This window comes from Schistocerca serialis, chromosome 3 (assembly GCF_023864345.2).
Source record: "Schistocerca serialis cubense isolate TAMUIC-IGC-003099 chromosome 3, iqSchSeri2.2, whole genome shotgun sequence".
NCBI classification, from domain to species: Eukaryota; Metazoa; Arthropoda; class Insecta; order Orthoptera; family Acrididae; genus Schistocerca; species Schistocerca serialis.
Window position 1 is genome coordinate 133,879,393 of NC_064640.1, and position 26,918 is coordinate 133,906,310.

The 26,918-nt window shown below is 38.1% G+C and overlaps 1 protein-coding gene across 1 annotated transcript in view; it reads left to right on the forward strand.

The window, feature by feature from the left end:
* LOC126469832 (protein crumbs) overlaps positions 1-26,918 on the forward strand; it is a 346,090-nt gene that overhangs the window by 204,691 nt on the left and 114,481 nt on the right. The window contains exons 15-18 of the mRNA XM_050097122.1: positions 2,091-2,239; positions 2,326-2,521; positions 5,027-5,180; positions 24,150-24,555. Coding sequence (XP_049953079.1) covers positions 2,091-2,239; positions 2,326-2,521; positions 5,027-5,180; positions 24,150-24,555 — 905 coding nt within the window. The remainder of the gene's footprint in view (positions 1-2,090; positions 2,240-2,325; positions 2,522-5,026; positions 5,181-24,149; positions 24,556-26,918) is intronic.

Here is a 26,918-nt window from a genome sequence, read left to right on the forward strand (position 1 = left end):
GGTTAGGCAGGAACCTAAGAGAACAGCTTAAATTGCTGCAAGTGAAACGATGGGCAATAGAAATCATATAGCAATCGACGAATTGATAGCCTCATTCCTGGTCGCCTTCACAGTGCCACCACATTATGATTACGTCAGTTCCTGCAAAAAGTAGTGTGAAACATACTCGACCCATCGTCGTCGTGCGGTGAAGCTAAATGTTGCAAGTTATGTTGGCAACACCAAGAGTGGATTATGTCAGCATTTCCTCTCTGACATCTCCCCTCTCTGCAACAGCCAAAAATATTCCTTTAATTCTGCCATCACTCACGCTGAGAACTGTCTGTCTTTTGTGCCAATTATAACTCGTTTAGTCACATCATATGTCAATAGGAAGAAAATGGGCGAAGTAAAGTGAGATGTCAAGAAAGAACCTAGAATCGAGTAAATCTTACTAGGAAGAAATGTAAAAACTGGGAATTTTTAGCATTGACCTTTTGGGGTTTTTCACAGGGGCTACGAATTTGTGGCATAGAATCACGAAAAATGCAAAATTGGGGCACATAAAATTGGTCCACTATATACTTTAAACTTCTTTTCCTTCCTTCCAAGTATGCTGAAGGCTTTGCCAAATTCTTTGTTCCTGTAATGTCTGTAACCTCAATCTCGACTGGATGCCATCATGTTCTTGTCTTCACTACATTCCTGTTCCCACCCTCTTGCTTTCATGCCTGCCACCCACCCACACACACACACACACACACACACACACACACACACACACTGTTACCTTTTTATTCCCTTCTAGTTCATTTGTTTAAACTTCTCTTGTATTTTTATTTCTCCTACTTAGGATCTTCCGTATCCCCGTTTTACCTTTTTGATCCCATACTCCGTCTCCTGCATGTTCCACACCAGCACAGTCTTTCCTAACCCATTCTGCCTTGTTTTGTCCATTCTATGTGACACTATTTCCTCTTGACCTGAAAAAGAAACTTCATATTTCACCATCACATGCAGTGCTATCCTAGCTCGTTCAGCCACTTTTTCAAAGTCCTCCTCAGTAGCAGGAACCTGACTCTAGAATAACCTCCCACATTTTATTAGAGAACTGAATTACACTTCCAGCTTCAGATGACAGTTATGATATATCTATTAAAGCAACAATAAGAATTACCATTCTCCCTGTATGCACTCGTTACTCTTGTACATCCTTCTTTCCAATCAGATCATACTTTTTTCACAGTATTCTTAGCTGATATATAAAACTTATATGTTTGAGGAAATGTAAGACATGTTATTTGCCTTAAGTGTTACACCTCTTCACACAGCATTCTTCTATCACACGTCACTGTACTTCACTCCTTGCTACAAGATGAGCATATTTTTGGAAAGACCGATTTCATATATCTCAAATGCTGAAAAGTGAGTGGGGGGGGGGGGGGGGGGCACCATTATCAAGTTTTTGCCCCAGTTCAGAAAAATCGTAGATCTGGGGCTGAAGTTAGTTTCAGGGCAATCAAAGCATGTTACTGTAAAGTCTGGATGTTGGTATTTCTGATGAGTGGTGTCAACATACCTGACTCCTGTGATTAGCTTGGCCAAAGTTCTCTGTCTCGTACCATAATGAAGTTTTATTTGTTAATAACTTTTAATTAACACAATTTTCAGCAAAATTAATAACACTAATGTAATCAGTACAGCAAATAGAAAAGCCTGAATAATGAATTTAATTGAATCAAAGTCTGATTAAAGTTTTTATAAATCTGAGTACATATTACACAGTTACTTCATAAGTACCAGACTGAAAAGTTAAAAATGAGAAAAAAAATTATTAGTGGGGTGCAATAGGAGAAAAAGGTAGGTTACAGCCTGCTCTGTTTCAAAGTCTGCAGACTTCACATCTTACAGTGTGCTCTGAAGTCGGTTTGTCTTGCTATGTCATAATAAAGTTTCTTGAAAGCAAATGTCTGAACATTATTAAGTGTTACCATGTTGTAAGTGCATTATATTGTTTTAAATAGTTCATATAATAACTTCAGATAGTAGAGAACAGGAGATAGTGTTTTTTTTTTTTTACTGTGTCGTGTTGCAATGATGTAATGTTACAGGTCATGACTGTGAAACGGACATTAACGAGTGTGAATCTCAACCGTGTGAAAATGATGGAATATGTATAGATGAAATTGGGTCATTTTCCTGTCAATGTATGCCAGGATTTACAGGAGTGACATGCACTGCTAATATAAATGAATGCATGGTAAAGTGTTTTGAATTTTATACTGAAATTATTTTCTTATGACTACTGTAGTTGTTTTTACATCAGATGTACCTTTTGTTCCTTAGTCTTCACCTTGTTCAAATGGAGGAATCTGTATTGATGGCATTAACAGCTATATGTGTAACTGTACAAACACTGGTTATGAAGGTCCACACTGTGAACTAAATATTGACGACTGCCAACAAAATCCATGTCAGAATGGAGGAGAGTGTATAGACGGATTTAAGGACTATGAATGCAGGTGCCATCCTGGATACAGAGGTAATCCCTATGTGAATTTTGTTCTTCTTGATGTGCTAATGAATAACCATTGTAATTGATATTTGCCCCTTAGAGAATGTACTACACATGGATTCTGACACATGTAACATATTATATTATAAGTTTCCAAGGTAATGTAGTTATTTGTGATAAGATCAATAATGGTATAAAAATGGTAGATATTATAAAAGTGGGATTAAAAGTACAGAATTGATTTGATCCAGACATTCCCCTTATACCATCTCTGGTAATTTGCTAATCAAATCAATGGTATCTGTTTAGCCAAGATCAGTCTCCTTACACTTTTGGCACCACTAAGGAAGTTACATTATATCAGGTGTCCTTGATGGAAGAATCTTTGTTGATCCATTATGGACCGTGGGACGATGGCTGGCATGTATTTCTTGATGCAATGATTTACCAACAGCCGTATGTATTGTAGAAATTTATTTTATAAACTACTTATGTGCTACTAATTTCGGCATTACATTGATGCAGTCTTCAGGCCCCACACGTCATAGTTGTAAAATCGCTATACACGGAAGGAGCCGTATAACTGGATCCGTGAATCAAATCGTTATGCAACAGCTCTTTGTGGCCATGCGGCACAGACTCTCTTTCTTACTTCTCTTCTATCAGTCATATATTGTAGGGATCCGAGATACATGAACAGTACTCAAGAAAAGGCCAAAAAAGTGCCTTATAAGCCACTTCCTTTGTGGATGAGTTACATTTCTCATGTATCAGAGTCTGGCATCTGCATCTCTCACTATTTGTTTTATATGGTAATTCCACTTAAGGTCACTCTGGATAGTTACTCCTAGACATTTTAGGGCACTGTTGCCATGTGTAATGATTTTCTTTATTATGACTATAGTGATGCTATTCCTTCTCCTGTTTGGTGTACTACTTGTGTGTTGATTCTTAAACATCTGTTTACTTGATGTTGAGGTGGATATTTGTGGCTGTTGTGAATGAGATTTATTCTACTACTAAATTACATAACTCAGTTCAATTTAAATGCTGTTTATTAATATCAGTCAGCTCTCCATTATATAAACACTTCAAAGTTACACATTTGTTGCTAATATTTTACCACCAAATCAAACATGAAACAGTCTTTCATCTAGGCCCACCAAAGGCTCACAGCAGTCAGCCACAAACTTCCCTTTGTTTGCTGAGCCTGCTACTAAGCGTTGGTGTCAGTGATTATATTGCATTCAAACATGCAAGGGTACTGCACCCTTTCAGCTTGTTTGTTATTTATGTCAGTGAAATCAAAACTACTTAATCTTCAGTAATGTATTTTAGCTGAACAGTTTGAATGACTCACCTTGTGTATAATAATTGTTGTGATACACTGTGTTTGTATCCTAGAATTTTGCAGTATAGTACTAATCTGCGATCTTAGTAAATGAGTGTTTGTAAAATGATCCTTTCATATAGTTTTCATTAAAAAAAAAAAAAAAAAAAAAAAAAAAAAAAGAGACGATCATTCCACTTGAGACCTGTGGAATGTACATTAGCTTATTTGTTTCAGTTGTAAATATTTGTCATGTATTATTGTTTTTCTGACATGTTCTACATCCTGGAGGACCTCCTCACTATGGATCAATTGGAATGAAAGTAAATCTAATCCAACATTATGTGTTGCCCCATTTAACATTGTGACAAGTGCCTAAGACAGAACATGTGTGTGGGACAATCAAGAAATTTACATTTGAGGGTGATGGTGTTGTGCATATATGTGCAATGTAACACAACTTCGATGTGGGTACATAAGTAACAATATGTAGGCAATGGATTAGTGTAGCATTTATGTATTTCCAACATGCATGCTATAAATGCAGAAATGTGAACTGTGGTGATGTTATTACCAGATGCATCCAAACAGGACTAATGTGCTGTTTTTCTTTTGTTGGCTTAAAAGACAAACATCGGAGAATGAAGAATTTGTATGGAGCAGCATTTCTGTCAAACACCACTGTTGTGGGTGGTGCTGCTACTTCATAACAACTCACGTCATCATACCACAAATGTTGTAAGCCAGAAGTTAAACTAACTCAAGTGAAAACAATTGAGCATCTGTCCTATAGTCCTGATCTGTCCCTATGTGATGCCTTTGGTCCCTCAAAAAAGGCCTTTAAGGGTTGACACTTCCTCTCAGAGAAGGATGTGCAGCAGGTGGTTTCAGACTTCTTCATGCAGCAGGACATGGTATTTTACAAATGGGTATCTTCAACCTGGTGTGTTGTCGGTTGGATGATTGCCTCAATGCTGACTACAGCTTTGCCTGATTGGCATACTGGTTGTGGACCGTACAGCCTTCAAACTGAAAGTTCCTCATCACCCCTGATATTTTGATACTGCAGATTGCTGTTTGTGCTACTGTTTCATCAGGCAGCATTTTAAGATTCTACAATTGATTAAAGTTTGTTTTGATTACTGAAGTTTAAAGAAGTTATTTAACATTTAACTAATGCATTATCATCATTATTTTTGCAGGCAAGAACTGTGAAATTGATATAAATGAATGTGAAGTAAATCCTTGTGAATATGGTGGTACTTGTCTTCAGAGATCAAATGAAACTTTATATGGAAACATATCGGATTTACCTGATGTTTTTCATCAAGACTTCTCATACAGTGCAGCTGAAGGGTAAAATGTGATAATTCTTATTTTTGTATTTGAACTATAGTTTTTATGTTTATTATGTAAATGTCGTCCAAAGAATTTAGTGCTCTCAACTGCCAGTGTTACAGCTAACATAAACTGTTATAGCTTGTCTGTAAGCTCACGAGTGAGCAACTGAGTCCCACTCTGCCATCCCTGCTATGTCACAAGGCACTTCTCCAGGCTATGTCACAAAGTTCTACTGCCCTTGTTGAAGCACATGCTTTGAATCTGTGGTGGCAAAGTGTACAGATATGTGGGGGCAGCATTTATCTTTAAATAAATGCATTAATAGCGTACGGAATACAAAAGGCGATTGCCTTCTTCAGGAACAGAACGTTGTAGAGTAAATTATATTAACATAGGAGTGGAAGTCAGGAGCCATATATCTACTTCAAATATAGAACTGAATGCCTGTTCATCTGAATGCATGTTCATCTACTATCTCCTCCAAAAATGATGGATATTCCAATACAATTTTGAACACCATATAGTGCAGTTATTCTGTAGAATTCAAGGCTTATTCTTGCTTTGCTACTAAGAGGTAGAAGTTTTCTTTGAAAGGCTGCATTGAGATGCAAAAATTCTTGCTACACAAGAAGTCTTTAAAAAATAACGAGGAATTTGTAATTTTGCATATTGTATTGTCTGATTTGCACCATGTTTTTGTAATTGTGTTTTTAGACATGTCTGAAAAGTATCTATACAGTATTAGGCATATTGGATATTTAGTCTGTTTCAGCTGTCAAAAAGGTTACGAGTGTTTTGATAGTAATAGCAGTTATTTATTTTATAAGAAAATTGATTAGAGAATTTGTATTAAATTTTGTTGTGAGAATGGAATATAGTGCATCAAAGTTTTAGAAATGTAAAATATTGTTTTTGGTGAGGCTGCTATGAGTAAACCAGGGGTTTACAAGTGGTGTAAGCATTTCAAAGAAGGCCTTGACGACATTGTAGATGACGAGTGTCCTGGGCGCCCCGGCACATCAGCCAATGAAATTGTGGGAAAAGTGAAAGAAGTGACTGTGAAAGATCACCAGATTGCAATTAGAGAAGTCAGTGATGATGTTGGCATATCTGTTGGCTCATGCCATGAAATTAATTGTATCAGATGTTTCAGGTAAATTTGTTCTGAAATTATTGAATTGTGCACAATAACAGCAGTGAGTGCAAGTTGTTCAGCAGTCACTAGATGAAGTCAACAGTAATATCAAACTATTAAAACAAGACATAATAGGTGGAGAAATGTGATTTGACAGATATGACGTTGAAACTTAGGCTCAGTCATCCCAATGGAAGCAACGTAGATCACAAAAAAAAAAAAAAAAAAAAAAAAAAAAAAAAAAAAAAAAAAAAAAAAAAAAAAAACTCGATAAGTGCAGTCAGTATGAAGGTTATACGGTTATGATCACTGTGGTCTTCAGTTTTAACAGTATACTGTACTACTTACAAGTTCAGTGTCATTTGCGTGAAGAAATCTGTAAGAAAATCTGGCTTTGTGGCAGAAGAATTTTACGGTTTTTACTCCACGATAATGCACTTTCTCACATTTCTTTGTGTGTTCATGAATTTTTGCCTTAAAACAATACTGTAATTATCGCCTAGCTCTGATGTTTGCTCTATGTGACTTTTTATGTTCTCAAAAATAAAGTAAACTTAAAAGTGGCAGTTTGCTACAAGGTAAAATTAGATTAAATATGGGTTGCTGAGAGGACTAAAAGCTGTCCAACAGAGTTCCAGAATTATTTCAGGTGCTGACGTGTGTAATATGTAATGGGAAATGTTTTGAAGAGAATAACATTGATGTAGACCAATAAAGAAAGCCAGCATTAGACCCAGTATTTATCACAATAATCCTGTTGCTTCCACTAAAGTTTGTTACCAAGATAAGTTTCATCAATATAAAAGAACATTCGATGATTGATTTTTCTGACATTTCACCAGCACAAGTGGCTGGCATTGTCAAAGCTTCACCCTGCATTGCTGGTGGTGGACTGGAGCCAATCTTGCAGCCGCAGACTATATGTACTTGGCGTGCAACATCCAAAGGCTTTTCTGCGGTCAGTTCCAGTGCAGTTCTCCTCTTGTTAGTTAGTTAGTTGGTTGCATGTTCCATTGACCAATTGCACTGTATGGTAGCCATTATGATGTGGAACGCGTCAAGTGCACAAGAAATGCACATATGAAACAAGATTTTATATAGAGTTAAGGATTAATATTTCTATAATTTACCCTATTCCCATTATTTACCCTATTCCATTAAAGGCACACAATGCATATACTATATTTATAGATTTATTTTTTCCTATTCAAGGATTCATCTATGGTATAGAAGGAGTTGTCAAGGAGATATGATTTCAATTTATTTTTGAAGCTATTACTGCTGTCTTTCAGACATTTTACTTCATCTGGTAATTTGTCGAAAATTTTTATACCAGCATATTTTACACCTTTCTGTGCCAAAGATAGGTTGAGTAAAGGATGGTGTAAGTCTTTCTTTTTTCTGGCATTAGAATCATGAATGTCACTGTTGTTTTTAAACTGGTCCATGTTGTTGAGAACAAATTTCATTAGTGAGTAAATGTACTGTGAGGCTGTTGTAATAATTCCCAATCTTTTAAAAATCTGCATACAAGATGTGCGACTATGAACCCCACACATTATTCTAACCACTTTCTTTTGAGCTGTGAACTTCTTGTCTAAATGTTGAGTTACCCCAAAATATTATTCCGTATGACATGAGAGAGTGACAGTATGCAAAGTATGTTAGCTTACTAATTTATATATCCTCAAAATTGGCAATTATTCTGATTGCAAAAGTTGCTGAACCTAGTCGCTTTAGAAGATCCAAAATATGAATTTTCCAATTAAGATTCTCATCTATGTGCACGCCCAAAAACTTAGTATACTCTACACTGTCTACTGACTTCTGTTGATGTGTTATATTTATTGAAGGAACTGTACTTTTTGAAGCAGAAAATTGGATGTACTGTGTTTTTTCAAAGTTTAGAGAAGGCCCATTTGCAGAAAACCAATTAATGACTTTTCCAAAGACCTTATTTGTATAATTTTCAATTGGAGTTTCTTTTACCGGATTAATAACGATGCTTGTATCATCAGTAAACAGTGTCAGATCAGCTTCCTGTGTCAGATAGGAAGGGAGGTTGTTCACATATATCAAGAACAGAAGGGGACCCATGATTGAACCCTGTGGAACACCTAATGTAATTTCACCCCAGTCAGATGAAGTGGCAAACTTATTTAAATCACTTGACCCATATAAGGAAACTTTTTGCTTCGTGTTCTGTAGGTATGACTTAAACCACTCATATGCTATTCCATTTATACCCTAGAACTGTAATTTCTGTAACATAATGGCATGGTTCACACAGTCAAATGCTTTGGACAAGTCACAGAACATTCCTAGTGGTGACATTTTACTATTTAAAGACTGTATTATATGGACAGTGAAATTGTATATTCTTGTCTCAGTGGAACAGCATTTTTGAAATCCGAACTGTGATTTACTAAGTATCCCATTACTGTTGAGATGGCTAACCACTCTTGAGTACATTACTTTCTCAAAGATTTTTGAAAATGCTGTAAGCAAGGATACTGGCCGATAATTATTGACATCTGTGGTGTCCCCCTTTTTTTTAGAGCAGCCTTACAATGGCATATTTTAATCTGCCTGGGAAAATACCTTGAGTTAAGGATGCATTACATATGTGACTCAAAACATCAGCTGTAACTGTTCCACATTGTTTTAATATCTTATTAGAGATGCCATTTACTCCAACGGATCATTTATTTTTCAAAGATTTAATAATTTTATTTATTTCACTAGAGGTTGTTAGGTGAAACTTAATCTGACTAAATTTTTTTCAAAACAAACTCTTCCATGTACTGCCTGGCTTTTTCTTTTGAACTTTTTCTCCCACACTTAAGAAATGATTGTTAAATACATTAGCTACTTGTGTACTGTTAGTTAGGATGGTGTCATTCTCTTTAATCGTAATACTACCTACCCCGGTGGTTACTTTTCCTGTCTCCCTTCTAACAACATTCCATATTGATTTTATTTTATTGCCAGAATTGTTAATTTCTTCTCTAACATACACATTTCTTGATTTCCTTACAACTTTTCTCAGTATGTTACAATAATTTTTATAGTGTAAAACTACTTCTGGATCTTTACTAGTTCTTGCCGTCTCATACAGTTTTCTTTTTCTTTCTGAAGACATTTTGCTACCTGTAGTAATCCAAGGTTTCTTTGAAAAGTGTGTAGTGTTACATTTAGTAATTTTCTTTGGGAAACAATGTTCAAAAAGGGATATAAATAAATCAAGAAATATGTTTCATTTGTCATTAGCATTTGGCTCATTATATACATCTCCCCAATTAACATTTCTAAAGCTTTCTTTGAAGTGCTTTTTAGGTACTGGGTTGAGCGACCTTACACTTTTACTTAATGGTTTCCCAACTGTACACCCTGTTACATTTTGTAAGTTAATCAGTTGTGCATCATGGTCTGACAATCCATTTACCACAGGGAAAGCATGTGTTTGTTTTACATCCTCTTTCTGTAAAAATACATTATCTATTAGCGTGCTACTGTCTTGAGCTATATGTGTAGGGAAATTGATGACTGTTTCTAAGTTATATGTTGTTAATAACACATCTAGTCCACTTTTCCTCTCAGAATTATTTAGAAAGTTTACACTGAAATCACCACAGATTAATAACTTCTTCTTTTTGTCTGACAGACAGCATAATAGGGAGTCAAACTTTTTTATGAATAGCTCCCACTCTCCTAATGGGGGCCTGTACACTGTTGCTAATATCAATACTACATTATCTAGCTGAAGTTCACATGCACAAACGTCAAAGTGCTGATCAATACAAAATTGAAAATGGCAACTCCTCCTTTATCCATCCTATATCTACAAGTGTAAGATGCTAAATTATACCCACTTATACTGACAGTATCGATGACCACAGTTACATGGTGTTGAGACAGACGGAGTATATCAATCGCATTCTTATTTTTGAGATCATCTAAACACACTAATAGCTCCTCTACTTAATTTTTTATTCCCCTGATATTTTGGTGAAGTAAGTTGATGCTGCCCCTAGCTTTACCCCTATTTACTGTACATGAAGTTTCTTTTATTCTATTTATCTTGATTGTCATCTGCCTGGACCCTTGTGTCACTGTGGACCCCCTTACAGTTTCTGCTAATAGAGAAGCTAACTTACTTTTTCCCATCCTTTTCAGGTGCAGGCCGTGTGTAGTGTATCCCCACCTGCCGATAGCATTTACTGGATCAACACTTAATGTTAGATTTTGCCGGTGTCTGGAGCAGCCTGTTCAGCTCAGTGTTAGCATGCCTTACAGCAGTTTTTACCCATGGCTGATCATAGTTCTGAAAGACCTTAACAAAGCCCACATTTGTGTGCTCAGTTTCCGCTCCTATTTTATCCAGGTCACTCCTAATACTGTATCTTGGATTCATAGGCAGGCTGTTTCCCGCTCCCTCAACTATAATTACCAGATCTTCCTTCTCAAAGTCCCTGCATAGCTGACCTAAGTTTTCTGTCACTTGGCTAAGGCTAGCACTTGGCTTCACAAAACTTGTGACGTGGTACCCTGCATCTAATTTCTCCTGAAGCTGCTGGCCCACATCCCTCCCATGACTGCTGCCTATAAGTGGAATTCTTCTATTCCTATTCTGGTTTGATCCCGACCTGTCTTCTTTCTTTATGCTAATATTCTACTTCAACTTACTTTCAACTATATCTGGATGAGGCCCTTCCTCCACTTCAGATATTAAGCCAAACTGATTTACTAATTGAATTTCTGCAGTTTTTTCAAGTGTTCCCCTATTTCGCCCTTTGCTTGCTACCTTTTCCCAGTTCCCAGTCTCTTTTTTCTCCCTTAACCTATATAATTCCAAGTTCGCATTTTCTAATTCAGCCTTAAAGTCCCAAATTTTTGCCTCCTGTTCAGCAATTTTTCTGTCCTTTCTACATAACCTACTCTGCCATGGAAGAGCCTCATTTTCTACTCTCGTTTCCTTGCCGCCACATTCACCCCAATGAAACCATAATTTACAGTCTACACGGAACACCCCCTCCACATTTGTCACACATGCTTTGATAGACAAACTTAACACAAAAGCAGAGAATAAGTTGGCACAAGACCACAGTAGTTTCGTAACCTGTAGCCTATTAATTCGTAAATAAACACTAATGTAAACAAACTTTTAAATTTACTTCCGAAAGTTTTAACTACCTAGCTCTGTATGACCAACATGAATTAATTTGACTTTGAAGCGATAACTCTAGTTAAAAATGAAAGTCTGCACTCGCGCGAAATTTATGCCTAAGAAACGTAAACAAAACTAGCGACAACTGGCCTTTGACAAAATACTTCCTTTTCAATTTAAATATGTTCAGGAAAGTGAAACCTTCAATAGATAGCCTGGAGGAGAAGTATATACACTAGTCTAAAATGTAATATTAACTGAATTAGCTCTTATTTCAATATTAATCACTTAACTTAGCGAGAGCTTCGTATACGCACGTCTGCCTAGCTCCAGAGATGCTACGTGCAACAGTCGTTTGCTGCAGCACAGGAATCCAGGATCCATTTACCTTGATGCTTTCTTCATTCTCGTTGAAGCTGTCCTCGTGTTTGTGTATTTCGATAGGTTCTGTGAACAAGTGGGTGTGATAGCTCTTCACTACAGTCAGAACGTATGTCTCAGTGAATTTTACTATGCGGTCGGTCTGACACAGTGCATGCTCTGCCGCGGCCAACTTCTCCACATGCTCCAACCTAAAATGTCACTTATGTTCTGTGATTGTGGTGTTGATTGATCATCCAGTCATTCAAACATAAACTTCTCCGCAAATGCATGGTACGTGGTATATTCCTGACATTGCATGTGGGTCCCTTTTTGCTTTACCAATCTGAAACACTCTTTGGTCTCCTTTGACAGTTTGTAAATAGTCTTCACGCCATGTTTGCACAACACATTCTGCCATACATTCCGAGAGTAGTGGACAGAATTGGCCATATATTGCGCAAACATGGTGTAAAGACTATTTACAAACTGACAAAGAAGATCAAAGAGCCTCTCAGGCGGTAAAGGAGAAAAGGGACCCACTTGTAATGCCAGGAATGAGCCTCATACCATCCACATGTGGAAACGTTTATGTTGGAATTACTGGATGATCAGTCAACACCAGGATCATAGAACACAAGTGACATTGCAAGTTGAAGCAGGTGGAGAAGATGGCCGTGGCAGAGCACACACTATGTGAGGCTGACCACTTGACACAGAAGTTCTGGCTGTAGAGAAAAACTATCACACCTGCTTGTTCAGAGAAGCTATAGAAATACACAAATAGTAGATTACCTTCAACAAGAAAGGAGAAAATCTCAAGACAAACGGTTCCTTGATTCCCATGCTGCAGCAAATGACCATTGCAGCCGCAGCAGAAATGACCACAGAAAAGCCTTTGGACGTTTGCGCGCCAGGTACATATGCTCTGCAGTTGCAAACATGGGTCCAATTAATCACCAGAAGTGGAGAGTGAAACTTTGACAATGCCTGCCACTCGTGCTGGTGAAACGTCAGAAAAATGATCAGACAAATGTCGGCCAAAGAACCTGAGATAGAAGCCAACAGGCAGTTTGCTAAAAAGTGACCATAAAAGCCTTAACAGTTTTGTATTTAATACTAAAGAACATTCCCCCTCACTCTCTTAATTTCCTCACTTATACAAAGTATTTGCATCACCAGTCAATTAACCCAGTTCTCTCTACCAGAATATTTCTTTTACTTACATATCTCTTCTAGAGAAGTCCTATATCCCACAGTGTCTTGTGAAAACAGTTTTCTGCCAAGAAAAATGGAAATTTTTTGTATTTTTAGGATAAGTAATTTGCATAAGGTTGGCACTATTTTTCGATTGATGCGAAAGTTCTCCTCATTTGTCGAATTACTGATTTCCTATAGCAGTCTATAACAATGTTTCCTTCCATAATTGTTAGCACTCTTTTTTGGTATTCGAGTTAGCTGTGTGGTTTATTTTTGCATTTTTTTCTCATGCATGTGGTTGTGGCAAGGTTGACTTTTGTATAAAATACAGCCTTTGTTTGGGACTGTCAGCATTAGCCAACAGTTCTTTTTGTTTCAACTCTTTAAAACAGGATGTAATTATGTTAGAGGATTGAACCCTCTTTACTCTGAATATACCCCTTCTTTGCATCATGCACATTTTCTTGTGGTGTAATATGGTTATCCATCATTTCTGAATAACTAAGTATATCACAAAATACACAAACTGAAATGACTAATGCTAGTGACTGAAATTGCACTAGCAGAATCGACATAAATCACCATATGCTGCACAACATTTTCGGACAGGAAATGGGCAACTGATTTTGAAAATGCCTGTAGTGCAGTTCCAGGGTCCTTTGTGGAAAGGCCACTTCCCCAGCCAAGAGCGTTGCTCACTCATGAGTTTCTTGACAGGCTATACATGGGAGACATATTTTCGGTAAGGGTGGCACCAAATAACGTACTAAGACAGTAGTGAAACCAATAAGTACCATTTAAAGAAAAATGTGATCATAATGTTTCAAATTGGTTTTGAATAACAGTTATTGGATGGAAAAATATGAGTACTACAAGCTAATGCAGTCTACTTTGAAGTGATACATGAGCACTCACGATGCTTGTCTGAGGGTGGTTCAGAAAGTTAATATAAATATAATTCTGGTACATTTCTGTGAGAATCTGTTAATCATTACTTTTCAAGGTAGTCATCATGACTGTTCAAACATTTGTTTCCTGAATACACCATGACTTTGAGGTCGAAATAGAATAATTGTCAAACACCTGTGACCTAAGTTTTGTTCCATTTATCCAAAGATTTCAAAATGGGAAGGTACTAGGCAAGTTCTGTAAGATGGTTGTTCCAGTGCTTGTGGCCACAGCATGACCACATGCAGTTGGCATCTAGTGATAGGTTGGAGCTGTAACAAAGATTGGTGTACCAATGGAAAAAACCTTTGAACTAGAATTGTGATTGTTTTCAGCAGTAATACAGTAAAAGCCATTAATCTGGCATCCGGGAGATGAGCACATTCGATAATCAGACATCGTTTCATACAATGAATATTTTGACGCGTTCAGAATAATTCAGTTGCACTCAGCAATGGTCAACAATTTCAAGTTCTGTAGTGCAACAGTTGTTACAGTCACCTGCCAGGCAGATTCTCTCATACACCAATTGCCTACAATGATTAAAAAGTGGTGCTTTAAAGTGTTATCACAATTAGTGCTGTCCTATATCACAATTACAGTAGTGATGAGCATTGTTGTGCAGATGTTTTCTCAACCAAGCACCCCTCAAAACAAATTGGAAGTGAAATGTAAACATGTTATGATTATGGATACAACAAAAGCTTGACATCATTAATAGGTTTAAGAAAGGTGAGAATAAAAATAATATTATGTAAGATTATAAAGTTGGTTCTTCAACAATCTGACATTAAAAGAAAATGTAGGTCAACTTCAAATGTTTGCATCACAGACAGTTGCAGTAAAAGACATTGCATCAAGAAAAACTTTGAAAAGGCCCAAACAATGGATGAAATTTTGTACAAGTTTTTCTGTGCCAAAAGGGGGCTGAAGAAAAACCTGTAACTAGGTCTATGATTATGGAAAAAGGTAAATAGTGCTGTGATGATTTGGGATTGTCAGAAACTGAATGTGTAATTTCAGAACTTGTCATGGAGTTTAGAAGCATGACGTAGGTGGGAGCTATGATTGGCAGATGAAAATGCAGCTGAAGAATACAAAGAAAATTTTTGTAATTTGTTTAAACACCATAATTTAACTGCTAGTAAAGTCTACAATGCTGATGAAAGGGATCTGCTATGGTATTGTTTGCTTAGTGCAAGAGCTTTCAAAGGCATTTTAAATTCCCTTAAAATTTATGGAGCTCATTCCAGTGCATAGGTGACTTCAAAATTGTTTAAGGATTGGTTTCTCCATAATTTTGTACCGGTTGCACAGCCTACCCTCCAGTGTCTGAATTGATCCCGGTGAATATATGCACCACTTATATTCCAGCAAACATTATTTACCTTACTGAGCCAATGAATAAGGGAGTAATTCAGAATTTCAATTGTTCTTACAGAGCTTCTTAACTTCAAAAGTTTATCAATCCAGAATGTTCAGTGGTGGATTTTCAAAAAAAATGTAGTGTGAAAGATACTATTTTTGGTACCACTTTGGTATGGAATAAAATTAAACCTACTACTCATCGGAAGTCTTGGTGAAAACTCTGGCCAAAAGCATATGAAGAAGAAACAGACTCCACTATTCCAATCAAAAATGATGCTGTTGTTAAACTGATAGATGTTGCCCAAAATGAAATAAGAAATTTCATGCAAGATAAAACTTTTTGACTGGATAGACATTGACAAAGAAGACCCTGTAGTCAAAGAAATATCAGATGAAACATATGTGTACTAAGCATAATGATGTTTTGAAGAAAAACTGAACACAAAAAAAAGACAAAAGGGCATTAGATCTTAGTTCTAGTGAATTATGTATGTAGAAATACTGTAGATACCATGATAGTTTATGAGGCGGGGTCAGCCACTAGACCTAAGGGTATGGAGTATTTTTAATAACTTGGAAGACAAATGGTGACTTGTGAGTAAGGAGCTATAAGAAAGTTTTACTTCCAACTCTGTTAAAAACTTACGAAACACTGACATTTAAATAATATTCTTGAACAAAAAGTACCTGACAACACTACATTTTTCCTTTCCCTGAGAGCTAGTGGAGGGAATCATGGCCTTGAGGAGGACAAGGGTGCCCTTGTACTGTAGTATAAAACACATACAGAACTGTACTACAGTATCACGCTGTAATGTCCTGAACTTAACATCAACTCCTAAAATTACGTTACAGGATTTATGAAATAAAGTTTTTAAACTTATTCTCCAAAATGTTGTTTTATACAGTATTATACTTTTTTATCACTTTTGCGGAAGCAGAGAATGTGCATTAAACAATCAAAGGCCTGTTGCCTGTCACCCATTGTTTACTTTTCATCTCGCACTCCGTACACTGCAATTTTTAAGTGATGCTTGGTAACCCGGCATTTTAGGTGGTCTTGGACCATTAAGGTCCCAAAGGTACTAAATGAGCAAGATTCTACTGTGCATATTAATATCATACTATGGTGCATCATTATAATTAACTGTAAAATAACTTTATCCATTGGAGTTGCTGTTACCTCATGTTTTGATTCACCCCACCCGTCCCCAACTTCAGTGTCTAGTATAAACCAACAGAAAGTGCATACTAGCACACATCTATCGTGTTATTCTGTGAAACGGACTTATTTCTAAGTGAAATATATAATGTAATTTTTTGTGTGTCACATATTTTGGATTAACTGGATAGTTATCACAGTTTTTGAGCAGGGTACATTGTACAAGCTCTTAGATAAATCAGTGAGCTTGTTTGGTACTAATTGTATCAATTGGTTCAGTAAGTAGGAAAACCAATCTAGTCTCAGGGTGGATTGAGAAGGCAATGTTCATTTCATAAGCTACAAAGTCTGAGGATGGTATAATCTTAATCTCAACATCTGTGGAATGTTGCTGAGGTACGTGGCTGTTGAAGTGAAATGGTTATTATTAGACAGCCGGTGGGGCACAAGTCTCATATCTGGTGTATTAGATTTACCCATGTATGCAAGGGTCTTTTATTTTCCTCTAGCCTCTAAAGGGAAATCCAGGGAATCCAACGAAGTTTTTTCTGCAGTCACAAAGCTCGAGTGAAATACTAGTGAGGATAATCAACCAGCAAATATACGAGGGTTGGAACTTTAATAGTGGCAACTATTTATTTACAGCTTGTACAAAATAGATACGTGTTTCAAAGTTTTACTGACCTTCAAAGTAGTCACCAGCATTGTGTATAACCTGTTGCCAGCGATGTGGAGGTCATAGGGTACTCTTAACAGTGCCTGTTGTGTTGGCAGTTCGAGGGGTGCAGTCTATCGCCCGACGAATTTGTAGCAGTTCTGAAGCAAATGCCATGAAGTGTTTCCTTCAGTTTAGAAATTGAGTTGAACTCACGTGGGTTTGAGTCAGGGGAGTGCAGTAGGTGGTATAGCACTTAGCAGCCCCATCAGACAAACAAATCAGTAACAGCTTGCACTGTACGTGCTTGAGCATTGTCCTGCAAAATGATGGTCAGGTCCTGCAGAAAGTGTCATCACTTCTGTCTCTATGCTGTTCATTTTTGGAATACAATCTACGACCAGCTTTCAGACAGAAGTGATGACAGTTTCTGCAGGACCTGACCATCATTTTGCAGGACAATGCTCAAGCATGTACAGTGCAAGCTGTTACTGATTTGTTTGATTGATGGGGCTGCTAAGTGCTATACCACCTACTGCACTCCCCTGACTCAGACCCACGTGAGTTCAACTCAATTTCTAAACTGAAGGAAACACTTCATGGCATTCGCTTCAGAACTGCTACAAATTGGTTGGGCAGTAGACTGCACCCCTCGAACTGTCAACACAACAGGCGCTGTTAAGAGTATCCTATGACTTCCACATTGCTGACAACAGGTTATACACCATGCTGGTGACTACTTTGAAGGTCAGTAAAACTTTGAAACAGGTATCTATTTTGTACGAGCTGTAAATAAATAGTTTCCACTGTTAAAGTACCAACCCTCGTAAGAGGGGTGATCAAAAAATTTCCATTTGAGGTTGTTGCTGCTGCATATTTACAATGTTGGGCGACTTTGATGCAGGTATACAGGATGTTACAAAAAGGTACGGCCAAACTTTCAGGAAACAGTCCTTACACACAAAGAAAGAAAATATGTTATGTGGACATGTGTCCGGAAACGCCTACTTTCCGTGTTAGAGCTCATTTTATTACTTCTCTTCAAATCACATTAATCATGGAATGGAAACACACAGCAACAGAACGTACCAGCATGACTTCAAACACTTTGTTACAGGAAATGTTCAAAATGTCCTCCGTTAGCGAGGATACATGCATCCACCCTCCGTCGCATGGAATCCCTGATGTGCTGATGCAGCCCTGGAGAATGGCGTTTTGTATTACAGCCGTCCACAATACGAGCACGAAGAGTCTCTACATTTGGTACCGAGGTTGCGTAGACAAGAGCTTTCAAATGCCCCCATAAATGAAAGTCAAGATGGTTGAGGTCAGGAGAGCATGGAGGCCATGGATTTGGTCCGTCTCTACCAATCCATCGGTCACCAAATCTCTTGTTGGGAAGCGTACAAACACTTCGACTGAAATGTGCAGGAGCTCCATCGTGCATGAACCACATGTTGTGTCGTACTTGTAAAGGCACATGTTCTAGCTGCACAGGTAGAGTATCCCGTATGAAATCATTATAACGTGCTCCATTGAGAGTTGGTGGAAGAACATGGGGCCCTATCAAGACATCACCAACAATGCCTGCCCAAACGTTCACAGAAAATATGTGTTGATGACGTGACTGCACAATTGCGTGCGGATTCTCGTCAGCCCACACATGTTGATTGTGAAAATTTACAATTTGATCACGTTACTGACGAAAGGAAAATGAGCTCTAGCATGGAAATTAAGCGTTTCCGGACACATGTCCACATAACATCATTTCTTTATTTGTGTGTGAGGAATGTTTCCTGAAAGTTTGGCCGTACCTTTTTGTAACACCCTGTATAAGCACTGACCTGTAGGCAAGGGATTAGTTTAGCATTTGTGCTTTGCCCCTGTGTGTGTGGTAAATGTAGAAATGTAAACTATGGTAACATTATTGCCAAATGAGTCCAAACAAGACCAATGTGGTGTTACTCTCTTCTTAACTCAAAGAACAAACATCAGAGAATGAAGAACGTGTATGGGGCAGCATGTCTGCCGAAAGCCACTGTTGTGGAACAGTGTGCCAAGGGGTGCTGCTGCTTCGTGATAGTGCAACTCCACATACCACAAATATAACACAGATGTTACACCAACTCATATGGGAGACACTCAAGCACGTGCCCCATTGTCCTGGTCTCTCCCATGCAATTATCATGCCTTCATACCCTTTAAAAAAGCTTTAAGGGTCAACAATTCCTGTTAGACAAGGATGTGGAGTAGGCAGTTATGGACTTCTTCATGCCGCAGGACACAGTGTTTCACCAAGGGGGTATCTTCAACCTGATACATCGGTGGGATTATGGCCTCAATGCTCATGGTGATTTTGTCTGATTGGTATATTGATTGTGGGCTGTACGGCCTTTGAAGAGAAACTTTTTGATCACCCCTTATAGTTCTGGTGGGTAATTTCATTATAAAAACAGAAATAAAGGATTAATTGCCAATGCCAACAACAACAACAACAACAGGACACTGACTGCCTTCCAGGCTGTGCTTCTAATAAAAAAAGTTTACAGACTGTGTTACCATTCTACATTCAGAAAGGGCTGAAAGCATTGCTGGTAATTTAAAATCACTCAAGTGTTTAAGAAACAGAATCCTGTCAATAGAAACATCATCTCAACGTGACACAATATTCAAAGCAGTGAAGTAGCATGGAGAATACCAGATTATTACAGTATTTCATAGGACCATTAATTTTTAAGAAAGGTGTTCTATCGCATGAAAACTTGAGGGATCTAAGCACTGCTGAGCTCAAGGAAGAAGGGAGAAGATGGTTGACTGATGTAAGAAATATAATGAACAGGGGAAATGAACAAATTGGTTAAAATTGCAGCCTTTATCCACACTGGCATTGCCATTGTACATATGGCAGGATTTGTCCACCATATACAATACTTGCATGCAAGAAAGAGTCAACATGTGAGAATTATGTCATATCTTTTCATGGAGAGTCTGCTTGTTTATCCTCCCAAATATGCCTCAGTCACTCTGTAAATCACACTGTCTGGACTAAGTAGTAGTCTACGTACATCAAAGATAGGAAATTGTAGGCAATAAAGATTGTTGTTGTTGTTGTTGTGGTCCTCAGTCCTGAGACTGGTTTGATGCAGCTCTCCATGCTACTCTATCCTGTGCAAGCTTTTTCATCTCCCAGTACCTATTGCAACCTACATCCTTCTGAATCTGCTTAGTGTATTCATCTCTTGGTCTCCCTCTACGATTTTTACCCTCCACGCTGCCCTCCAATACTAAATTGGTGATCCCTTGATGCCTCAGAACATGTCCTACCAACCGATCCCTTCTTCTGGTCAAGTTGTGCCACAAACTTCTCTTCTCCCCAATCCTATTCAATACTTCCTCATTAGTTATGTGATCTACCCATCTAATCTTCAGCATTCTTCTGTAGCACCACATTTCGAAAGCTTCTATTCTCTTCTTGTCCATATTATTTATCGTCCATGTTTCACTTCCATACATGGCTACACTCCATACAAATACTTTCAGAAATGACTTCCTGACACTTAAATCAATACTGGATGTTAACAAATTTCTCTTCTTCAGAAACGCTTTCCTTGCCATTGCCAGCCTACACCTTATATCCTCTCTACTTCGACCATCATCAGTTATTTTGCTCCCCAAATAGCAAAACTCCTTTATCTAACTTCAACCTATCCATTTCCCTTTTTAAATTTTCTAACCTACCTGCCCGATTAAGGGATCTGACATTCCACGCTCCGATCCGTAGAACGCCAGTTTTCTTTCTCCTGATAACGACATCCTCTTGAGTAGTCCCCGCCCGGAGATCCGAATGGGGGACTATTTTACCTCCGGAATAAAGATTATAATATTAATATGCAAAAAAAAGTTTCTAAAGTCGCAAGAACCCCTTATCTTCATTATTACATCCACATCGTCACATAAGAAGTACACACAGAAGCGGAGCACCTTTTCGTGTACTCAGATGACTAATAATGCCATAAAAACTTGTGCTTGCAGATACATCCGAAAAACTGAATGTACCGTGAAAAATGTATTCATTCCAGGCAAGGACTGTGGACCATGGATACCAGTACTGTAGAGCTTTAATCATTAAGATGACATTTTTCTGTTGTGGGTTAATATGTGCTTCTAGGAACATTCATGATGATTTGAAATGTGCACTGTATTGGTAATCGGACCTGGATCACTGTACTTTGTGACTACAAATTGAAGCTGATGCACTGTTGGAACTAAAACTTTGATTTGATAAGTAAGGTGTGCACGGGTAGTGTGATTGGTAGGTCACTGCCCTCGAAAGGCAGGGAGCTGGGTTTGATTCCAACTCTGCTTCACGGTTTTTTCATAAGCAGACACAGCAAAACTGGCAAACTTTTGCACTGTCAAAGAAATATTGTAATTTTCCCAAAAGAATAATTTGAGGGCAGAATCTTTATCTGAACTGAAATACTTTGTGGACTGTCAGAACATGTAGATGTCATTATGTCTGACTACTCTAATGATGATTCTGTTGCAGAAACAATGGAATAAGATATTTGGCTGAGGGGCCATCCAGACCCTCAACTTAACTCCCACTTCTCTCAGGATCCCCATCCTTAAGCTGGTAGATGTTGTCTCTATTGAAATTTACATCAAGAGGAGAGACCTAAATGTAGAGTGGCCAGCTTTGTTCGTAATTCATATCACTCCTAACTTCTTCTCCTTACCACCATCTTACTGTAACAGTTTATGTACATGGTGTGAATACGCTGCATTTTCCATACATTTCCCTCATGAAATTTTACACAAATGTCAGAAAGAACAGACACCATTTTGATCCTGTAGTCATTATGAACCAAGACACAAAAGAATTAATCAAATTTAGCTGCTAGTGGGCACCGATTTACATCAATGGGGAATATGTAAGTAGTGTGTGGATAAGTTGAGAATTTGTGTCCGACAGGAGGTGTGCTAGGGTAGTCTGTGCAGTTGCGGTGACCACTATGTCCAGATGTCTTCGTGGTCAGAGCATCTTCCTAAGCAGGAGACCTGGGTTTGAATCTCAGTCTGTCACAAATTTTCAACTTCCCTCAGTGATGTAAATCAATGCCCACTAGCAACTATATGCCACTAATTCCTTTGTGCCTTGATTCATAATGGCTGCAGGATCAAAATGGAGTCTGTTCTTTTGCGAAGCAATGGACAACATATCTTATTCCAGATTTTCAGTAAGCAGATGCAGACGACAGTTTGGAACCTGGATTAGTGGAAACATTTAAAAGAGTTTCAATTTTAAACTAAGAAACTTGGTATAACTTATTCAATTTCATGATAGACTGTTTGACACAGGAACCAGTTTTCATAACTATAAAGAGAGACAATCTCAGTTGCAAAGTTAGTATTATTATAAATAATGCATTTCACCTGGTTGAGGCTGCCTCAGATTTTTGAAAGGCTATCATAGTAATACAGATCACTGGCTGGCAGGGCAGTTAGTCAGAACAATGGCAACAAAAATCTGAGGAAGCCGTAATCAGGCAAAACACATTATTTGTAATAAAAATAACTTTGCATCCAAGACTGTCGCTTTATATAAGAAACAATGTTCACTTTTTATTGTTCACATTTTGGCTTTAATTTGCCTGAGTGAGGGACACTATTTAGATTTTGTGGGCGTAATTACAAATGTTAAGGTTACCCAGATGTTTTTTTGAAATGGAGGTAAGGTCCTGCAAATCACTTAGTATTTTAAAATTAGCTCCAGGGACATGTGAGCAACAGAAATTGTGTAGTCTAGTTTCATAAAACCTTAAGTGTATGAATCTTCCAGACCATCATAATTAAAGAGATTAGATGCAGTTCACTCCCTACATCTATATCTGTACTCTGGAAACCACTTTATAGTGTGTGACGGGTTGCATCGGGTACCACATCAGGCCATGATGTCACATTTGAAAAAATGATTCCTGTGTTGGGAGACAGAATGGCTGGATGTGACGCAATGAGGTGCAAGGCTCCATTGCTCATCTGTGTGCCCACTTGAAGCTCCTGTCGTAAAGTTGCAGTGGCATAAAAAAAAATGGTTCAAATGGTTCTGAGCACTATGGGACTTAACATCTGAGGTCATCAGTCCCCTAGAACTTAGAACTACTTAAACCTAACTAACCTAAGGACAACACACACATCCATGCCCAAGGCAGGATTCGAACCTGCGACCGTAGCTGTTGCGCGCTTCCAGACTGAAGTGCCTAGAACCGCTCGGCCACTCCGGCCGTCTGCAGTGGCATCTATATTAAATGTGAGTGGGGGCATACTATTGCACCATTCTGACCTGGTGGTTCAATTATTAATTTCTGTGTGGGTTTAACTGATTGATGCTGCTTCAAACTAGCATAGAGCTGTTTTGTGGTTTTTAAAATGTTGTAAAAGAAAAATTTTAACAAAATGTGGAGATGCCCCATGAAGGCAAAACACATTGTTTATAAAAGAGTAAATTGAAACGAAGAAGCCATAGGAATTCTGGAAATGTGGAATCCTTCACCTCATGAAAGAGTGGGATACTTGTGCTCAGGCCTCTGGTCATTACTTTTAGATAAAGATTTCAGTCATACCCATGGTGTTGTTTCATTTTTTTTTCTTTTGAACATGCCTCATATAATGATAGTAGGAAAATTTTGGTAGAATGTAAATACTTTGGTAGTGAAAAGGAGACCACTCATTGAAAAGCAGAGTCGTTGGGTCATCGACAGGGACACACAAAAAAGAACGAAAACTTGCTAGTTCTTGGAATACACGTGCGCCCCCCTCCTCCTCCTCCCCCCGCTCTCTCTCTCTCTCTCTCTCTCTCTCTCTCTCTCTCTCTCTCTCTCTCTCACACACACACACACACACACACACAACACACACACACACACACGATATATATGTAGATTAGTTGTTTATAATTCAGCAGTGTAACAGTTTTTTCTTCTTTTCAGGTATGAATGTTTATGTATTCGTGGAACCAGTGGCATAAATTGTCAAGTAAACAACAATGAGTGTGAGAAACATTCCTGTATTAATGGTGCTTGTATTGATGGAATTGATTCGTATACTTGTGACTGTGAGCCTGGTTATGAAGGAGAATTTTGTGATGCCCAGATTAATGAATGCGAGAGATACAAGCCTTGTGGCAGCCATGGAAATTGTACAGATTTGCTTGCTGATTACACATGTGCTTGTGAAGCAAATTATGGTGGAAAGAATTGTTCGGTGAGGCTAACTGGATGCACAGAAAATGCATGTCAGAATAATGGCACTTGTAGACCATATTTGGAAAATGAAATTGATCATAAGTTCAACTGTACATGTCTCAGTGGATTCCATGGGGAGCTCTGTGAAAAGGTACATCACCTTAAAACAATTGTTATATAGAATGAATTTTTCACTCTGCAGTGGAGTGTATGCTGATTGCTGACGTGAAACTTCTGGTACATGAAAGCTGTATGCCAGACTGAGGCTCGAACTTGGGATCTTCGCCTTTCCCAGCCAAGTGCTGTACCAACTGAGCTACGAAAGCATCACTACAACCTGTCCTCACAGCATTACTTCTGCCAGTGCATCATCTTCTGCCTTCCAAACTTTACAGAAGTTCTCTTCCCAAACTTGCAGGACAAGCACTCCTGGAAGAAAGGAGTGCTCGTTCTCCATGTTTTGCAAGAGAACCTTGTGAAGTTTGGAAGGTAGGTGATGAGGTACTGATTGAAGGAAAGGTGTGAGGATGGCTCCTGAGTCATACTAGGGTAGCTCAGAAGGTAGAGCTCTTGCGCATGAAAGGCAAAGGTACCAAGTTCGAGTCTTGGTCCGGCACGCAGTTTTAATGTGTCAGGAAATTTTAATTGTTATATGTTTTTTACTGGTAAGTGATGTCAATTATTTCTCATTGAGTATAAAAAATTAGCAGTGACAGAAATTTGAGCCAGTATTAAGTCTGTAACATCAATTCTGTATATCTGCTGTTAGCAGAAGATATAATTATTTAGATCTCAAAGTTTTCCCAACATACTAAGTAGCCAATAATTCGGGATTGTAGCTGTTTGTCATTTATTTCTCAGCATTATTTTTCAAAGTAATATCTATCAATCATCTGTAGATGAGCTTTGAAAACTGACATAAAATTCTCATGTGGTAGTGCTCATTAGTGTTCTGTGTGCATTTCCTGAAATTTCTGGCTATGTTCAATAAAACATTGTGAACATACTGAGTGAGTTTTGCTGGCATACCATATTCATTATGCAATGGTGGGCTTTTAGCTTCAGCTCATAGTGCCCTGTAAATACGTTGAGCGGAATATACGTTTTCCAAGAACACAGTTCTTTGATGGGCAAGCTCCTTAGGTATACTGCCTCAACAGGTAACTGCCTCCATGCACAAGTGTATTAAGGACATCCAAGATATATAACAAGGGGTGGTAACTTGAAGCCTTATCAAGCTACTATGCAGTGAGAGTGCACTTATGGTATACAGAATACCATAGCGATTCATCATTGTTCCATCGAACCAGAATGCTCAGGTTAGCAGACAGCTATCCTTTTCTGTTTTTATTTTGAACTAGATGGTGCTAAGAATGGGATTAAGAAGCTGTAAAAATTCATAAATTCATATTGTTAATGGAGCTCCACAATGAAAGTATCATCAATATGCCTTCAAAACAACAGTTGGTTTAAGGGCTGCTACTATCGGAGCTCAAAGTCTTCCAATTTCTCCAATGTTTCCCACAAAGACAAAGAAACAGAGGGTTTACTCTGGTGACCCTGCCAGTCCATTGAAATAAATATTTCTTAAATCTAGACCAAGTTGATGAATGAGCCTACTGAAACTTGCAGTGATGATGTCTGTCTGGAATTTATGTAAGACCATACATTAGTGCTTAGTCTGTATTTGACAGTGTCTGTAAAGTTCGATGTAATGTTCCTTCGGACATGTATGTGTGTCCAAAGGAATAGACACTGCTGACAATTTATAGCCATATTAAATCATGAAAAATACTTGAGAATTACAAATACGGTATCACGACAGCTATACAATTTATTGGAAACAGCTGAAAATTTGTGCCAGGCTGGCCCTCAACCCCTGATTTCCTGCTTTATGTAAGCAGTCGCGATAACTGATATGGCCATCCTTGCACGCTTCATGGACAGACCCAAACTTCCATATGTCCCAGTGTCTGCTGCCTGTAATACTGTGACAGTAGTGTGATTCCCACACAGGGAGAGACTTATTTATTTTCTTGTCAGATAACCTTGGCTTTGGCATGAAACACATTAGTGCAGTGTCTGTAAAGTTAGATGCAATGTTGCTTCAGATATGCATGCATTAATGTATTTCATGCCAAAGCCAAGGCAATGTGACGAGAAAACTAAATAAGTCTTTCACTGTGTAGGGATCGCATAAATGTATGAGCACTATGGGTAGCAGCTACTGTTGCATACGGAAGTTTTGGTCTGTCCATGAAGTGGTTCAGGTAACCACTCAGGTAAAGTGAGAAATCTGAGTTTGTTTCCCGGTCTGGCACAAATTTTCATTTGTTTTCAATAAATTGTATAGCTGTGGCGAGCCTTCGTAAAAAGTGAGACCACATAAAAATTAAATGATTTGAGCTGTTTATCAGATTGCCCCAAATCTGTTAATGAAGTTAGCAAAGTTATGTATGCTGTCTGAACATTTTACTTATAGTGATCTTGGTAAGGGAACAAAATATTTAGGTA